Below are 17,664 nucleotides of genomic sequence, written 5' to 3' on the forward strand. Positions count from 1 at the left end.
TGCTGATGCCATTCTGGTACATCTACAAGGCTATAGGCAGCAGTGATAAGGCTTCCATACATTAGAGTTGCCCCTCTCCCTGGGCTGCATATCTTGTGTTGTGGCTCCTGGCATCAAGTGGGAGCTGTGGTTGCTCAGTACTTCTGAAAAGTCAGGCCCTTACTCCACACACTGGCTAATCTATTATGCAAAAGGCCAGTTTCCTGCCATAGGCATGCATAATTATAGGACTAGCACATGCATTCACAGTAATTAGGTGACAACTGGTATATCATTGCTAATGATTGTTTGGCTTTGCCATACACACAGTTTCAGACATCAGGCCCAGAATAAGGCCTGATAATTATTATGAAATGCAAGAAAAGGTGACTTTGACTGATGTAGAGACTTACAAGAATGGCCACATTGGGTCAGACCAATGGTCTGTCTAGCCCCGTATCCTGTCTGAGAGTGCCCAGTGCCAGACTCTCTTAGCAGTTGAAGGTTTAGGGACATCTGGAGCATGTGGTTGAATCCTTGACCATCTTGACTAATAGCCAGTGAGAGACTGATCATCCTTGATTTATCTAATTCTTTTAAGTCCAAAGCGGACTGCAAAGAGTTACAAAGGGAACCTCACAAAGCTGGGTGACTGGGCAACAAAATAACAGATGAAATTAAAGACTGATAAATACAAATTAACACACATTGGAAAACAATCCCATATATACATGCAAAATGATGGGGTCCAAATTAGCTGTAACCACTCATGAAAGATCTTGGAATCATTATGGATAGATCTCTAAAAACATCTGCTCGATGTGCAGCAGCAGAGAAAAAAAGCTAACAAAATGTTAGGAACCATTGGAAAAGGACAGATAACAAGAATATCATAATGCCCCTACATAAATCAAGGATATAACCATACCTTGAATACCATGTGCAGTTCTGGGCATTTCATCTCAAAAAAATATATGAGAAATGTAAAGGTACAAAGAACACAATGAAAATGGATAGGGATATGAAACAGCTCTCACAGGTGGAGAGATTGACTGGGACTATTCAGCTTGGAAAAAAGAGATGACCGAGGGAGAGGGGAGAAGGGAAAAGGAGATATTATAGACAACTGGTTTTCAAACTTTTTTTTTCTGCCAAACCAGTTGAAGAAAATTGCTGATGCCCACGACTCAACAGAACTGGGGATTAGGGGGTTGTGGTGTGGGAGGGGGCTCAGGGCTGGGGCAGAGGGTTGGGGTGCAGGAAGGGGTCAGGCCTCTGAGCTGCGGTGCAGGCTCTGGAGTGAGGCCAGGGATGAGGGGGCTGGGGTGCAGGAAGGGGCTCCAGGTTGGGGGCGGGGGAATCAGGGCGCAAGGTTGGGGCAGCACCCCCTCCCCAGCTCCTATAGCCCCTCTGCCTATGAGCTGGACCTGCTGCTGGCCACTTCTGGGGTGCAGCGCAGTGTCAGAACAGGTAGGGACTACTAGTTTTTACTGGCCAGCTGCCAGTGTCCCTGGGTGCTGAGCAAGGTGACCCAGTGCCTTGCATTCCATGACCCAATACTTTGAAAACCACTGTTATAGACCAGGAAAGATGAATTAAACTTTTTAAACTGTCAGTTTTATTCTGCACACAGCAATCTCTCCTGTTAAGAGCAGGAGAAAAAACAAACTATGCTATCAAAGGAAGCTGTAAAAGTCTTAGATGTATGCATGCACAAATCAGCATGAGCTGCATGTAAGTGAGACCATGCCTTCCAAGGATTTACCTCCTTCAGTAATGGTACTGCAAATGATGTTTATGTACTTTGCATAATATTCAAAACTTTCGTTCAATATGGAGCACAACTGAGCAGAAGCTCAATTTATGTTCAGCTTAAGCACGGAAAAGTTGCTTATCTACTTTAGTAAATGGAGGCCTTTACACAGCAGCTTTGGAGTTAAATTAATTGGCAAAAGGTTTTTTTGTTTTTTAAATAAAGGCCGGTATTAGTAAGCATCGCCAGTATGCAATTGGCACTACACACTGTGCCAATTGGTTCACTCAGGTTGTTAGGTAGTCACAAAGACCAAATAAGTCTCTGAAAGAGTAAAAGTAGTATTTTGATCACAATCCATTTAAAAAAAACAACAAACAACTGCAGTCCTGTTTGAGTAGCAAAGTAAAGGAAAACAAAAGCTACCTGAGGGGAGAAAAGCCTCTTCATCATTAAAGTGCAGCACTCACAGTGGATAAGACCATAGAATAAATTTGACTTACATATATACATTAATGGCATCTAATACTTTTTATTTTGCCACATTTATTACCTGGGGGTGGGGGGAAGGGATGTAGAGAAGCACTGGCAACTTCCCAGCCCATTTTTTCCTTTCTGCCTAACGTCACCCATAATACTGAATTTGTGTATCACATTTGTTTCCTTAGCAACAGATAACACTATCAAAGATTTTGCTTGTATTATTGTAGTCCCTAAGAGCCCAAATTGAGACTGTGCCCTAGGCACAGGACAAGTCATGTTGTGAGAGGCCTCCCTCCTCAAGGAGCTTCCAACCTAAAACAAGAGACACCCCCCCTCCAAAAAAAAATTAAAAAAACCAAAACACATTTTCTTAATTTTACAGATGGCAAAATGGAGGCACAAGGAGACTCAGCAGCTTGTCCGAGGTTATAGAAGATGATAGTGGCAGATCTAGAAATTGAATGAGCTGAGTACCAATCTAGTGGCTTAACCACAACACTATCCTTCAGCATCAGCTCACTGTAAGGTAGGGCATAATGAGAAGCTGAGTTGTCAAAGAAAAACCTCACCTGAACACAAAGATGTCAAATATATAGAAAATGATTGGTCAAGTCAATTATTTTGTGCATACACTTCCTCCATTTTGAAAGCATCTGCTTTCTTTGACTTTTAGATGTTTATTGTATACAGTACAATTTTAAGATGTCTTCTGTGCATCAGAAGGGAAGTGATGGAGATTAGTCACTGGTATCTTAAATGACTTGTATAAATTAATTTCCTTAAGGGTCTATAAGGTCAAGTTAGCGTGGTCTTGTATGACACTTCAAAGGGAATTACTGATGAAGCAAATAGCAGCACCATTGTACTCTCCCTATTTACTGAGTAAATGCTTGGTTATTCAGTGGATGTTTGTTTCTGCACAGCAATTATTCAACACTACTTGTTTAATATTTGCTTATTTCGTTAACAAATATTGATAGAGTACAAATAAACACAGGTAGAAGAGAAAAAATCCCTTGTAACTGCTGGTTTACAGGAAGTAACAAAATATGCTCAGTAGAATGCTTCAAAGTACAGCTCTGCCTACTGTAATCATTACAGCCAGTTTCTCCTCTTGTTTTATTAGTTCTATAACTATATCCAAGTTTACATATTCTAAGTACTCATACAGTCTGATGCTATATAGGTTTCCAGATGGTCTGATTGTGTCTTATACGCAAGCAAGAAGATGTCTTGTAGTGGGAGCTAAATCAGATGGAACAGGCTTAAAATTCTCTAAAACAGACTGACCATGTAGGGTTGAATCTCTCACAGGGACTAGAATCCACCAGGATCCTTGGAAACCCCTTGAACTTTCTCTTCCAGAAGAGAGCACTCAGTGACCTGGAAAGGAACTTGACAAACTGTTCCTAAACATTCGTCTACATTGATAAAAGTTGCTTACAGTGACCTCATCGCTTTGCCTCATCTTTCAGTTACCCTCTGCCCCAGTTCTCAGTGTACTATGCAGTATGAAGGTTTTTTTTTGAATTAGCAAGAATGAAGTTCATCAGGTTTAATTGTGTACATTATTCATCTTAACAATAGTTGGTGATAGTGACTCCATCATATCAGCACCTCTAGGTTCCTTGATGAGCTTAATCCCTGCTCAGTGGTTGTGCAGTTACAATGCCAGAAGCCTTTACCTCCATAGTATCAGTAAATGCTATCTGATCTGGATTCCTTTCCGGTCAATTCCAACTCATCAAAAGTAAGCCTGTACACACAGGGTAGCCACTCATATACCTCCAGAATACTGGAAATTTCAGTACTTCTGGGATCAGTATTAACCCTCCCCTTAAAGTGTGACTCCACTCCCAATTCTGTGACCTCACATGCAGTATGTCCTTTTGAAGCTCATCTCTCCCCACCACATTAGTGTGACCTTGCACACATACGTGAGGAAGGGCATGCTGGCAGAAGCAGGACAGCATGTTCTTTAAAACGCGTCCTCTGTTCACGTGAAGGGTAGAGCAGAATGTGCTTTAAAATGTCATCCTTCATCCGTGACACCAGAGAAAACCATATGTTGTTTTTGTCTCAGTACCAGACAGAGGGACAAACATTTAAAAACCAGGACTATGCAGCTTAAAGATAGACAAATGGCCTGCTTAGTAGATAGCTACATATGTTCTCCTTCCAGTTTTGTAGCCATTTAATTAGTAATCAGTTCTTGATTTGCCATGATTTCCATAAGTAGGGTCATGATGATTCTGGGAATTGAGAGACACTTAAAGGAAACACCAATTTCCACATCCATATTCACAACTCTACATCTAATAATCTGATGAGTAAATTTGATTAATATAATCATCTTTTGCCAGCAGATCATGGCATTTTCATTAAACAATTTATAAATAGACATGGCAAATAAGACTGTGTTTTGTCACGGACCACAGGCAGTTTGCTAATATGACTGTAGATGACTGACACAATGGCAGGTTCTATGTAAGGCACAAAAAGAAAAGCCACATCAAAAAAGTATCCAGAGAACCCTAAAATAACTATACAGGTGATAGGCTTTTGGTATTCTCTGGTCCCTCTTCCTTTTTTGTATTTTGCTTTTATGAATGGCCACGGAATGAAAATGGAAGGGGCTATGAATACTGTCAAGGCAAATGTGCAGCTTTTATTTAAATTAATATTTCCATGAATATTTTTGCAGCATTCCTCCAGCTCTACCCCCACAGTGTTGCCAGTCTGGTATTTTATAATCTGAAATTGTTTCATGAGTTGTAATTTTGGTTCTGAAATGACTTTAATATGCTTATCTAAGGCAACATCATGACGACCATATATACAGGCAACATCTTAGACTCCTAAAAGTGTTAAATGAAGTTTTGAAATTGTGTCCACTGCAGCAAATGAAACCTAAGCCACATGCTGCCTAATAACAATGACTGAGTTCTTATATACACAAGAGGAGATGTATCAAATTTGCAGTGCCTAATGGCACAAAAGCCCAAGATTAAACTCATCTGCTGGGTAATGAAAGTTTGACTATAAAATGGTAACTCTTTAATTAGCTTAGGTTTATATTTAGGCATTAGAAAACTGGAGATCTTCTATCAGTGGACATTTCTAAAAGTAACAAGGCAACCTAACAGTACAGTCAGAATAAGGCAATTGGATATTGCTCGGTGCCTGTAGTTGGAGGAACAGGACCCTCTGAGGAGTAGAATCACAAGTAAAATCATTCAGAGGAAGAGAAGAGGAGCAAGGGAGGTGAGAAAAATCTACATGTCTATGTCAACCTGTCTCCCATTACAAATAGGGTAAATAACACTTTTTCCACATCTCACCAGCCTCTTTCACATTGCAAAAGGCAGAGGTCACCGATGATATTAATAAGCAGCAGGTTTAATAAAACAAGAGAAAGTATTTTTTTGACACAACACAATTCTCCTGTGAAACTCATGATGGCCAAAAGTATAACTGGGTTCGAAAAAGAATTAGAGAAGTTCATGGAGGAGACATCCATCAATGGCTATTAGCCAAGATGGTAAGTGTTGCAAAAGAAAACTTTTTACTGTCAGAAACCAGGAGGGGAAGATGGGGTGGATCTCTCTAAGATTTCCATTCTGTATGCTTCCCTTGAAATTCTGGTGCTGGCCACTGTTGGAGATAGAATACAGGGCTAGATGGACCATTGGTCTGACCCAATGTGGTCGTTCTTATGTTCTAGCCTGCTGCTGCATAAAAAAGCAGTTGAGGATATGTTGAGAAGAGAGGGAAGACAAGATGCTTTCTTGTGGTGGTCTCTAACAGCAAGTGGAGAAACATCTCTCTATATGCATGCCTATACAGTCTTCAGAAGCAGCATACTAGTCCAAATTTCTCCTCCGCTCCTACAGCACTCAGTGTTTGGTATCACAGAACACCTCAAAAACCATGTATTTTCTTATGAAGTGCAGAATAAGAAGGAGAGCTACAGAATGAGGGGAGAGTGTAGAAAGATAATGGGGAGAAGGGGAACAAAAACACAAAGAAACCAGAACTGAGAATAAAAATAAACTTCACAAAGAAAAAGTACAATTTAAAGTTAAAAGCCAGATTAAATAAAGTGGAAGTGAGGGACTGAAATGGAGAGGAAGTAGCAAAAAATTGAGAAAAAGGGGAAAGGGAGAGATATGCTGGAGTATTTGGCAAGTGAGTCACACCTAGACACTAATTAATCCCCAGTTGGGCTCCAATGAAAAGAGATTAGGAAACCTTGAGAGAAACCCTGAGATTTGGAGCATTTTCACTTCTTGGTTGCTGGTTCTAGTACCTTCAAGGATGCAAATTGAACAAATTCATCAACTTCCAGTGGCCTGTGTGCAGTGAGTTTGTTGTCCTGGATTTTTTATTATGTGAACACCTATTTATTAAAAATTAGACAAATCCAGACTCCTCTGGTGGTAGACTCAGAAGACTCCCAGCACTGGATGGTTGTGGAGAAAGGAATATTTACTTACTCTTCTAAAGGTGGTTCCCCCAGATTGTTAAAGTAATGTGTCATTACAAGCTTCATGCTCATATAACATCCCTCCCTTTGCCCCAGGTTCAAGACAAAAAAAAGTTAAACTCAATCGTTTTTAATATTTTCATATAGATACCAGGAACATCAAACTGCTTATTATGTATCAGAGGGGTAGCCGTGTTAGTCTGGATCTGTAAAAAGTGATAAAGAGTCCTGTGGCACCTTATAGACTAACAGACGTACTGGAGCATAAGCTTTTGTGGGTGAATACCCACTTCATCAGACGCATGTGGTGGAAATTTCCAGAGGCAGGTATAAATATGCAGGCAAGAATCATTCTAGCGATAATGAGGATAGTTCAATCAGGGTGGATGAAGCCCTCTTCTAGCAGTTGAAGTGTGAACACCAAGGGAGGAGAAACTGCTTTTATAGTTGGCTAGCTATTCACAGTCTTTGATTAATCCTGAGCTGATGGTGTCAAATTTGCAAATGAACTGAAGTTCAGCAGTTTTTCTTTGGAGTCTTGTCCTAGAAATTTTTTTGTAGTAGGATGGCTACCTTTAAATCTACTATTGTGTGTCCAGGCAGGCTGAAGTGTTCTCCTACAGGTTTTTGTATATTGCCATTCCTAGTATCTGATTTGTGTCCATTTATCCTTTTACGTAGGGGATTGTCCAGTTTGGCCAATGTACATAGCAGAGGGGCATTGCTGGCACATGATGGCATATATTACATTGGTGGATGTGCAGGTGAATGAACCGGTGATGGTGTGGCTGATCTGGTTAGGTCCTGTGATGTTGTCGCTAGTGTAAATATATGGGCAGAGTTGGCATCGAGATTTGTTGCATGGATTGATTCCTGAGTTAGAGTTACTATGGTGCAGCGTGTGGTTGCTGGTGATAATATGCTTAAAGGTTGGCGGGTTGTCTGTGGGTGAGGACTGGCCTGCCTCCCAAGGCCTGTGAAAGCAAGGGATCGTTGTCCAGGATGGGTTGTAGATCACTGATGATGCATTGGAGAGGTTTTAGCTGAGGACTGTAGGTGATGGCCAGTGGAGTTCTGTTGGTTTCTTTCTTGGGCTTGTCTTGCAGCAGGAGGCTTCTGGGTACATGTCTGGCTCCGTTGATTTGTTTCCTTATTTCCTCATGCGGGTATTGTAGTTTTGAGAATGCTTGGTGAAGATCTTGTAGGTGTTGGTCTCTGAGGGGTTGGGGCAAATGTGGTTGTACCTCAGTGCTTGGCTGTAGATGATAGATCGTGTGGTGTGTCCAGGATGGAAGCTGGAGGCATGAAGGTAGGCATAGCAGTAGGTGGGTTTTCAGTATAGGGTGATGTTAACATGACCAACACTTTTTTGTACCATGGTAGCTTGTTCTAGGCTGAGGTTGATGGTAGGGTGGAAGCTGTTGAAATCATGGCAGAATTCTTCCAGAGTCTCCTTCCCGTGGGTCCAAATGATGAAGAGGTGGTCAATGTAGCATAGGTAGAGAAGGGGCATGAGTGGACGAGAGCTGAGGAAGCATTGTTCCAGGTCAGCCATAAAAATGTTGGCATATTGTGGGGCCATGCTGGTGCCCATAGTGGTGTCACTTGTCTGGAGGTATAGTCACCAAATTTGAAATAATTGTGCTTGAGGATAAAATCACAGAGCTCAGCAACCAGTTGTGCTGTGGCATCATCAGGGATAACGTTCCTGACAGCTTGTATCCCATCTGTGTATGGGATGTTTGTGTAGAGAGCCTCCACATCCCTGGTGGCTAGGATGGTGTTTTCTGGAAGATCACCAATGCATTGTAGTTTTCTCAAGAAATGAGTGGTGTCACGGAGACAGCCGGGAGTGCTGGTGGCATAGGGTCTGAGTAGAGAGTTCACATATCTGGACAGTCCTTCAGTGAGAGTACCAATTCCAGAGATTTGGAGAGGTCCAGGATTTCCAGGTTTGTGGATCTTGTGTAGTAGACAGAATAAGCCCCATTGGGGCTCTAAGGGTATGTTGATTTGTTCCTGTGTTAGTGTAGGGAGTATCCTTTATTATAAACTTGCTAAATTTTAACACTGTTTTCACTTAGGTCATATGCCGCCCCTACCCCCTCTCACATTTACTTGTCTCAGGATCATTACCTAAAACAAACAGTAAAACAAAGTTATTGCTCGTGTCCAAAATGTACATAGTGCAAATAGCTATCAAAATATGCAAATTGCCATATTATCCAAAAGTACAATGCTCTAAAGCAGTAGTTTTCAACCTGTGGTCCGCAGAGCCCTGGGGGCCTCAGACTAAGTTGAAGATTTCCAGAGAGGTCTGCACCTTCAATTCAAAATACTGCTTTAAGGCAATCTTAGCTAGGCAGTGAGAGAGCGAGCTTACACAAAAAACTCAGGGAAAACTAAACCAAAAGATTGTAAAAGATATATTAATGCACTGTGCTGCTTGCACACCTTTACAGCTCTACAAATCATATCCCACAACATTACAGAATACCATTACAGAGTATTCATTACTGCACTATTAGCCTATTAAAGTAATCAACACATCATTCTTGAATAAGCAACATGAGTCGCTGCCCCGAAACAGTGACATGTAGCAGCCCTGCAGCAATAAGCCACCAAGCAATGTATATGAAATATCAAAGTGCTAAGTGGCATTGACAAGTCAATAAAGCAATTTTGTTTTGCAAGTTTAAAACAATGAGAAGACCATATGAGAATGTTTTGAACATTCCTATGATATACAGTGAAGTTGTCAGTGTTCTGTACATGCTGCATAATAAAATAACTGATACATTGGTTGGTTAAATGCTTTTTAATCTTTCAATTTATTAGAAATAAATGTTAGTGCTCAGGAAAAGCTGCTAGACTGAAGTCCTGTATTTCTCCAAAGGAGAGTACATCAAACTTTGTGTTAGTTTGCCACCATGCTTCATCTCTATGCTAGAAGGACCCCACTTTTAGGGGTGAGTAATTCATTCTCAGCACTCAAGTCAAGATTTCAGTCTCCTGAAAGCGTCAACAGAAGGTGGTGTGATGTTGATTCTAGTTTACGATATTGAGACCACCACTGACCTACATTTGGATAGTAATACCTTACTGTTAGACAAAGTTTGTTTCCTTATCAAGGGAAGTGATAGATTGTCCATCCCCTCAAATCAGGACTTGATGCATTTCTGGAAGCTATGGTTTAGCCAAACAAAGTATTGGGCTCAATACAGGGGAACTAAGTGAAATATAATAGCCTGTGATATACAGACTGTCAGACTATTTTATCCAATGGTCTTTTCTGGCCTTAAACTCTATGACCCTTGGATAAACTATCCAACATCCTTGATATTCAGCACAATTTGGTAGTTCTTGTGAGGAATTTCACAAGACAGTGCTTACACACAGGATACACTCATCCACAAATACTTTCAACATCAACACCACATTGGATCAATAGAGTATACTTGTGCAAAATGCCCTTCCTGTTTCCAAGTGCTTCAAGACCATTGTCAATATTCTGGCATGACAGAATCAGAAATGTAGGATTGGAAGTGACCTTGATAAGTGTTATCTAGGCCGTCTCTGACAGGCATTTAACTTGCTCTTAAAAACCTCCAGTGATAGAGATTCTACAACCTCACTACATCATTTGTTCCAACGCTTAATCACTTTTACAGTTCGGAAGTTTTTTTCTTAATGTTTAACTTGAATCTCCCTCGCTTCAGTTTAAGCTCATCACTTCTTGTCCTGTCCTCAGTGGCTAAGGATAATAAATTTGTCATCTTCCTCTATACAACCATGTACATACATTCAGGCTGCTATGCTTCCTGTCAGTATTCTCTTCTTCAGACTAGCCCCTGCCCCACTTTCTCCCCCCTTCAATCTTTCCTTGTAGGTCACATTTTCTTAGACCTTTAATCATTTCTGTTGCTTTCCTCTGGACATTCTTCAATTTCTTGACCACATCTTCCTCCAGGTGAGGCATTGTTAGTGCTGAGTAGAGCAAAAGAATTACTTCTTGTGTCTTGCTTACAGGATAATGATGCATGTTAGTTGACAATACATTTTCACTAACAGTTTATTTTCACAACTATTTTAAAGCTATTGGGGGAATGTAAATGTTGGTTTTTAAATCCATAACAGTATCACCAGCACGGCTCTCTCCTTTAATTTCATAGTCTGTTACCTTTGTTGTTCATAGGAACAAAAAGGGATCCTATCCTGTAGGAAGGCTTGTATTCCTTTGTGGGTTTTGCTGTATTGAGAAGCAAATGTTTTGGTCATTTCTTTATTGGGCTTCTCCCCACAAGATTTCTCCTGAGAATTGTGAGGCAGAGAATTTACTTTGATAATTGTCTATTGCCCCGCTTTCAAGACATGGTTGACATCTGCCTATAATGCCTGCTACTTGGACTCTTGCTGCCATATTGTGGAATCTATGGATCCATCAGCTTTGAACGCTGCTGGTTCTCTCACTGTGTATTTCTTTTTTAGGTTTTCTTTATTCATATTCGCTTAAAATTGGTCATAGTTCATACTTTTCAGATAATTTCCCTAGCAAAGTAAGTGGTTGCAAGTGAGGTTGTATGAGCTTTTGAGGAAGCTTCAGCATCCCTTTTAAATATGTGGCTTCTACTTTCCTGTCTGCAGGATCTTTTATGCACAGATCATCCTAAAGAGGTATAATGATTTTTTGCCAGGGATGCCATGTCTGTATTGACCTTCAGAAGAATGAAGAGAATCCATGGGTTCTAGAATCCTGTACACTTTCAGAGTTTTCTAGTTTAACAAGTTTATCAATTGCCAAGAAGAAACAGTCACTTATAAAGTTTTCAGAAGAGACAAAAATTAGGGGATTGGTAAAATAAAAAGACAGGTCACTTTTATAGCATGATCTGGACAGCTTGGTAAGTTGGTCACAAGCAAACAATATGTGTTTAATAGGATGAAATGGAAGTGTATACATCTGGGGAACAAAGAATGTAGGCCATCCCTGTAGACCTGCATGACATAAGTCACTTGCCTTATTTCTTAGAGGGCATGACTGAGAAGGTGAATGGAAAGTTAGGGTGTCATAACAAGCAGTATCCTGAAGTCAGAATGGCTAGCTACCATCAGCAGGAACATCTTGGTATTAGTAAACAAATCCAAGTGCAAAATAAGGTAGGAGGTTAAATTATGTATGAACAGTGCAGGGACAGAGCATGGTGTACAGGGATTGGTTTCTGAAAAGAAACTAAGCCAAATTATGAAGTGTATGATGCAATGTATTATAAGGGAGAAGTTTTGCTGTATGACTTTTGATCTTTGAGGTATCCTGCATCCACTCAATTTTGAATCTGATCAACGCAGCGCAACTTTGTTGTATGCCAAATAAAGGAACCTGAGTGATGAGACTGGAGTCAAAATGAGTTTTTGGGGAACCAAGTGGAAAAGTTCTCAGAACCCCAACCATGCTTTCAGAATGGGTGACTATCCTGAGAAACAGTGATTGGCTTTAGAATCTGAGAGTTTTCTCGTTTTGCAGAGTTTCCAATTCCACCCTGAAAACTTAGTCACAGAAAGAATGAAGGAGGGCTTGTAAATTCTGCTTTGGAAGGGAGATATTTGCACTCAGCTTTAGACTGTTTATCTAATTCTCGGCCTTTTTCTTTCCTGTATTCCTGAGACCCAAGGAAGATGTATATAGGATAGGATTAAATCTCCTCTAATTTATTTTAGCTTTACACTGGGTGGATTACATTGGCATTACTCCAGATTTACAGCAGCTTTAGAGTGACAGCAGAATCAGGCCCGGCAGTTATTTTTAAAAGCTCTCAATTATCTTTGGGTACTTGAGAAGGGTCAAAATGTACATGTTCCAAAATGTACATGTTCCAAAATTTTATTTCTCCTAATGAGTGTGAATTAAACAAACCAACCATAGAAGAAGAAATTAAAAACACAAGGATGAAAAGGGGCTTGATCCTGCACTCTGGCCCGGGCAGTTAGACACAGGCTTAATCTTAAACATATGAGCAGTCAATAGGTCTGGGTCCTTGAGTAAAGGCTCTGCTTAAGTGCTTTGCTTGATGAGACCAGAAGGCTCAGCACCTTGCAGGATTGAGCCCTGAAAGTCTAGTTTCTTCTTCATGTGCATTGTCAGTGAACTCTGACTCTAGTTTATCTACTGTGATCAGAAAGCATGTGGCTGCTGACAACAGCATACCAGCCAGAACTATAACAGATGGTGAGGGTACACTAAAAACTTTAGGTTTCTGCATATATTAGGCAGTAATACTCCACCTGGGACTCACTTTGCCTTTGTACTTCATAAAATGCCTCTTCAGGGTACAACAGACAGCCTAGCTTTTCTGCTTTATAAAAAGCCTCTCCCAAACCACTGAATATCTGGTCAAAAACATTTCAATCTGGCTTTTGCTTAAATATGTTTAGTTCCCATAAGGGTGATTTAACATCTTCACCTTCACATTTTCTAGCTGAACTGAGGAAAGAATGCAGTGGAGGGAAAATAATATTTTGACTCAAGTAGATTTCAGTTAGAATCATGTTAAGGGAACTGTGTATTTAATGTTCAAAATGTTAACTACTTGCTTTTGAAAATTGCTTTTTTAACTTGAGTTGTCATAGTTCTGGGAAAGCTAGTTACTAAGGTGGCTTATGGTTCTGAAGTATTAACTAGCTGATTCGCTGTAGATTGATAATTTATATGGTAACTGATGAAAGATTTCAAGTTCCTACCTGTTCTTATCATCTCTTTGGGCTAGTCATCTAATACTCATACAACTAAATTAATAGATTAAGGCTAGACAAGATCATTAGCCTAGTCTACACTACACAGTTACACTGACCTAGTAATGTCTGTCTACACTAGACGGTCCCTTCTGCTGATGTAACTATGTTGATTTAATAACTCCACCTCTGTAAGAGGCATAGCATTGAATTGGATATAATTAGGTCACCGTAATGGTAGTCAAGTATCAGAGGGGTAGCCGTGTTAGTCTGGATTTGTAAAAGCAGCAAAGAATCCCGTGGCAGCTTATAGACTAACAGACGTTTTGGAGCATGAGCTTTCGTGGGTGAATACCCACTTCCTCAGATGCATGTAATGGAAATTTCCAGGGGCAGGTATATATATGCTAGCAAGCAAGCTAGAGATAACGAGGTCAGTTCAATCAGGGAGGATGAGGCCCTGTTCTAGCAGTTGAGGTGTGAAAACCAAGAGAGGAGAAACTGGTTCTGTAATTGGCAAGCCATTCACAGTCTTTGTTCAATCCTGAGCTGATGGTGTCAAATTTGCAGATGAACTGAAGCTCAGCAGTTTCTCTTTGAAGTCTGGTCCTGAAGTTTTTTTGCTGCAGGATGGCCACCTTAAGGTCTGCTATAGTGTGGCCAGGGAGGTTGAAGTGCTCTCCTACAGGTTTTTGTATATTGCCATTCCTAATGTCTGATTTGTGTCCATTTATCCTTTTCCGTAGAGACTGTCCAGTTTGGCCGATGTACATAGCAGAGGGGCATTGCTGGCATATGATGGTGTATATTACATTGGTGGATGTGCAGGTGAATGAACCAGTGATGGTGTGGCTGATCTGGTTAGGTCCTATGATGGTGTCGCTGGTGTAGATATGTGGGCAGAGTTGGCATCGAGGTTTGTTGCATGGATTGGTTCCTGAGCTAGAGTTATTATGGTGCGGTGTGCAGTTACTGGTGAGAATATGTTTCACGTTGGCAGGTTGTCTGTGGGCAAGGACTGGCCTGCCACCCAAGGCCTGTGAAAGTGTGGGATCATTGTCCAGGATGGGTTGTAGATCCTTGATGATGCATTGGAGGGGTTTTAGCTGGGGGCTGTATGTGATGGCCAGTGGAGTCCTGTTGGTTTCTTTCTTGGGTTTGTCTTGCAGTAGGAGGCTTCTGGGTACACGTCTGGCTCTGTTGATCTGTTTCCTTATTTCCTCGTGCAGGTATTGTAGTTTTGAGAATGCTTGGTGAAGATTTTGTAGGTGTTGGTCTCTGTCTGAGGGGCTAGAGCAGATGCGGTTGTACCTCAGTGCTTGGCTGTAGACAATGGATCGTGTGATGTGTCCGGGATGGAAGCTGGAGGCATGAAGGTAGGCATAGCGGTCGGTAGGTTTTCGATATAGGGTGGTGTTAATGTGACCATCACTTATTTGCCCTGTGGTGTCAAGAAAGTGGACCTCCCGTGTAGATTGGTCCAGGCTGAGGTTGATGGTGGGGTGGAAGCTGTTGAAATCATGGTGGAATTTTTCCAGAGTCTCCTTCCCATGGGTCCAGATGATGAAGATGTCATCAATGTAGCGTAGGTAGAGAAGGGGCATGAGTGGACGAGAGCTGAGGAAGCGTTGTTCCAGGTCGGCCATAAAGATATTGGCATATTGTGGGGCCATGCGGATGCCCATAGCAGTGCCACTGATCTGGAGATATATATTGTTATCAAATTTGAAATAGTTGTGTGTAAGTATAAAGGCACAGAGCTCAGCAGCCAGTTGTGCTGTGGCATCATCAGGGATAGTGTTCCTGACAGCTTGTATTCCATCTGTGTGTGGGATGTTTGTGTAGAGAGCCTCTACATCCATGGTGGCTAGGATGGTGTTTTCTGGGAGGTGACCAATGCATTGTAGTTTCCTCAGGAAATCAGTGGTATCATGGAGATAGCTGGGAGTGCTGGTGGCATAGGGTCTGAGTAGAGAGTCCATATATCCAGACAGTCCTTCAGTGAGAGTGCCAATGCCCGAGATGATGGGGCGTCCAGGATTTCCGGGTTTGTGGATCTTGGGTAGTAGATAGAATAATCCTGGTCGGGGCTCTATGGGTATGTTGATTTCTTCTGGTGTTAGTGTAGGGAGTGTCCTCCCAGAAAACACCATCCTAGCCACCATGGATGTAGAGGCTCTCTACACAAACATCCCACACACAGATGGAATACAAGCTGTCAGGAACACTATCCCTGATGATGCCACAGCACAACTGGCTGCTGAGCTCTGTGCCTTTATACTTACACACAACTATTTCAAATTTGATGACAATATATATCTCCAGATCAGTGGTACTGCTATGGGCACCTGCATGGCCCCACAATATGCCAATATCTTTATGGCCGACCTGGAACAACGCTTTCTCAGCTCTCGTCCACTCACGCCCCTTCTCTACCTACGCTACATTGATGACATCTTCATCATCTGGACCCATGGGAAGGAGACTCTGGAAAAATTCCACCACGATTTCAACAGCTTCCACCCCACCATCAACCTCAGCCTGGACCAATCTACACGGGAGGTCCACTTTCTTGACACCACAGGGCAAATAAGTGATGGTCACATTAACACCACCCTATATCGAAAACCTACCGACCGCTATGCCTACCTTCATGCCTCCAGCTTCCATCCCGGACACATCACACGATCCATTGTCTACAGCCAAGCACTGAGGTACAACTGCATCTGCTCTAGCCCCTCAGACAGAGACCAACACCTACAAAATCTTCACCAAGCATTCTCAAAACTACAATACCTGCACGAGGAAATAAGGAAACAGATCAACAGAGCCAGACGTGTACCCAGAAGCCTCCTACTGCAAGACAAACCCAAGAAAGAAACCAACAGGACTCCACTGGCCATCACATACAGCCCCCAGCTAAAACCCCTCCAATGCATCATCAAGGATCTACAACCCATCCTGGACAATGATCCCACACTTTCACAGGCCTTGGGTGGCAGGCCAGTCCTTGCCCACAGACAACCTGCCAACGTGAAACATATTCTCACCAGTAACTGCACACCGCACCATAATAACTCTAGCTCAGGAACCAATCCATGCAACAAACCTCGATGCCAACTCTGCCCACATATCTACACCAGCGACACCATCATAGGACCTAACCAGATCAGCCACACCATCACTGGTTCATTCACCTGCACATCCACCAATGTAATATACGCCATCATATGCCAGCAATGCCCCTCTGCTATGTACATCGGCCAAACTGGACAGTCTCTATGGAAAAGGATAAATGGACACAAATCAGACATTAGGAATGGCAATATACAAAAACCTGTAGGAGAGCACTTCAACCTCCCTGGCCACACTATAGCAGACCTTAAGGTGGCCATCCTGCAGCAAAAAAACTTCAGGACCAGACTTCAAAGAGAAACTGCTGAGCTTCAGTTCATCTGCAAATTTGACACCATCAGCTCAGGATTGAACAAAGACTGTGAATGGCTTGCCAATTACAGAACCAGTTTCTCCTCTCTTGGTTTTCACACCTCAATTGCTAGAACAGGGCCTCATCCTCCCTGATTGAACTGACCTCGTTATCTCTAGCTTGCTTGCTAGCATATATATACCTGCCCCTGGAAATTTCCATTACATGCATCTGAGGAAGTGGGTATTCACCCACGAAAGCTCATGCTCCAAAACGTCTGTTAGTCTATAAGCTGCCACGGGATTCTTTGCTGCTTTTACGTAATGGTAGTGTAGACACTATGTTGCAACACAGTGTCTAACTAAGCAACATAACTGGCCTCCAGAGATGTCCCACAATACTCCACTGCCAGGCAGCCATGTACACAGAAAACAGCCTTTCCCCTGTTAAAAGGACTGGGAACTTTTGAATTTCCATTTCTGTTTAGTTGGCATGGAGAGTTTGCCTGCCGTGCTGATCATGCCGGCTTAATGTTTCAAATGGGCTCCTACCTGGAGGTGGTGAATCTTCTGGATCTGTGGGGAGAAAAGAGGCTCTGCAGGCACAGCTCTGATCCATCAAAAGAAATGTAGACATCTAAGAGCAGATTGCTCCTGGCATGGGGGAGAAGGGCTACGCCAGGGACACTCAGCAGTGCCTTTCGAAAAAAATCAAGGAACTGTGGCAGACATACCAGAAGGCAAGTGAGGTGATTAGTTGCTCTGATTCAGCACCCCATACACGCCACTATTGTCAGAGGTGACCCCACCA

At 42.0% G+C, this 17,664-nt stretch overlaps 2 protein-coding genes across 3 annotated transcripts in view; both read right to left on the reverse strand.

The window, feature by feature from the left end:
* The window catches only part of LOC127048252 (uncharacterized), a 519,587-nt gene extending 504,524 nt beyond the window's left edge, over positions 1-15,063 (reverse strand). Inside the window, exon 1 of the mRNA XM_050947869.1 lies at positions 14,739-15,063. Coding sequence (XP_050803826.1) covers positions 14,739-15,031 — 293 coding nt within the window. The 5' untranslated portion in view covers positions 15,032-15,063. The remainder of the gene's footprint in view (positions 1-14,738) is intronic.
* Positions 1-17,664, reverse strand: part of TUSC3 (tumor suppressor candidate 3) — a 498,607-nt gene that overhangs the window by 66,973 nt on the left and 413,970 nt on the right. The gene's annotated exons all lie outside the window — the stretch shown is intronic.

Source organism: Gopherus flavomarginatus, chromosome 3 (genome assembly GCF_025201925.1).
Source record: "Gopherus flavomarginatus isolate rGopFla2 chromosome 3, rGopFla2.mat.asm, whole genome shotgun sequence".
NCBI classification, from domain to species: Eukaryota; Metazoa; Chordata; order Testudines; family Testudinidae; genus Gopherus; species Gopherus flavomarginatus.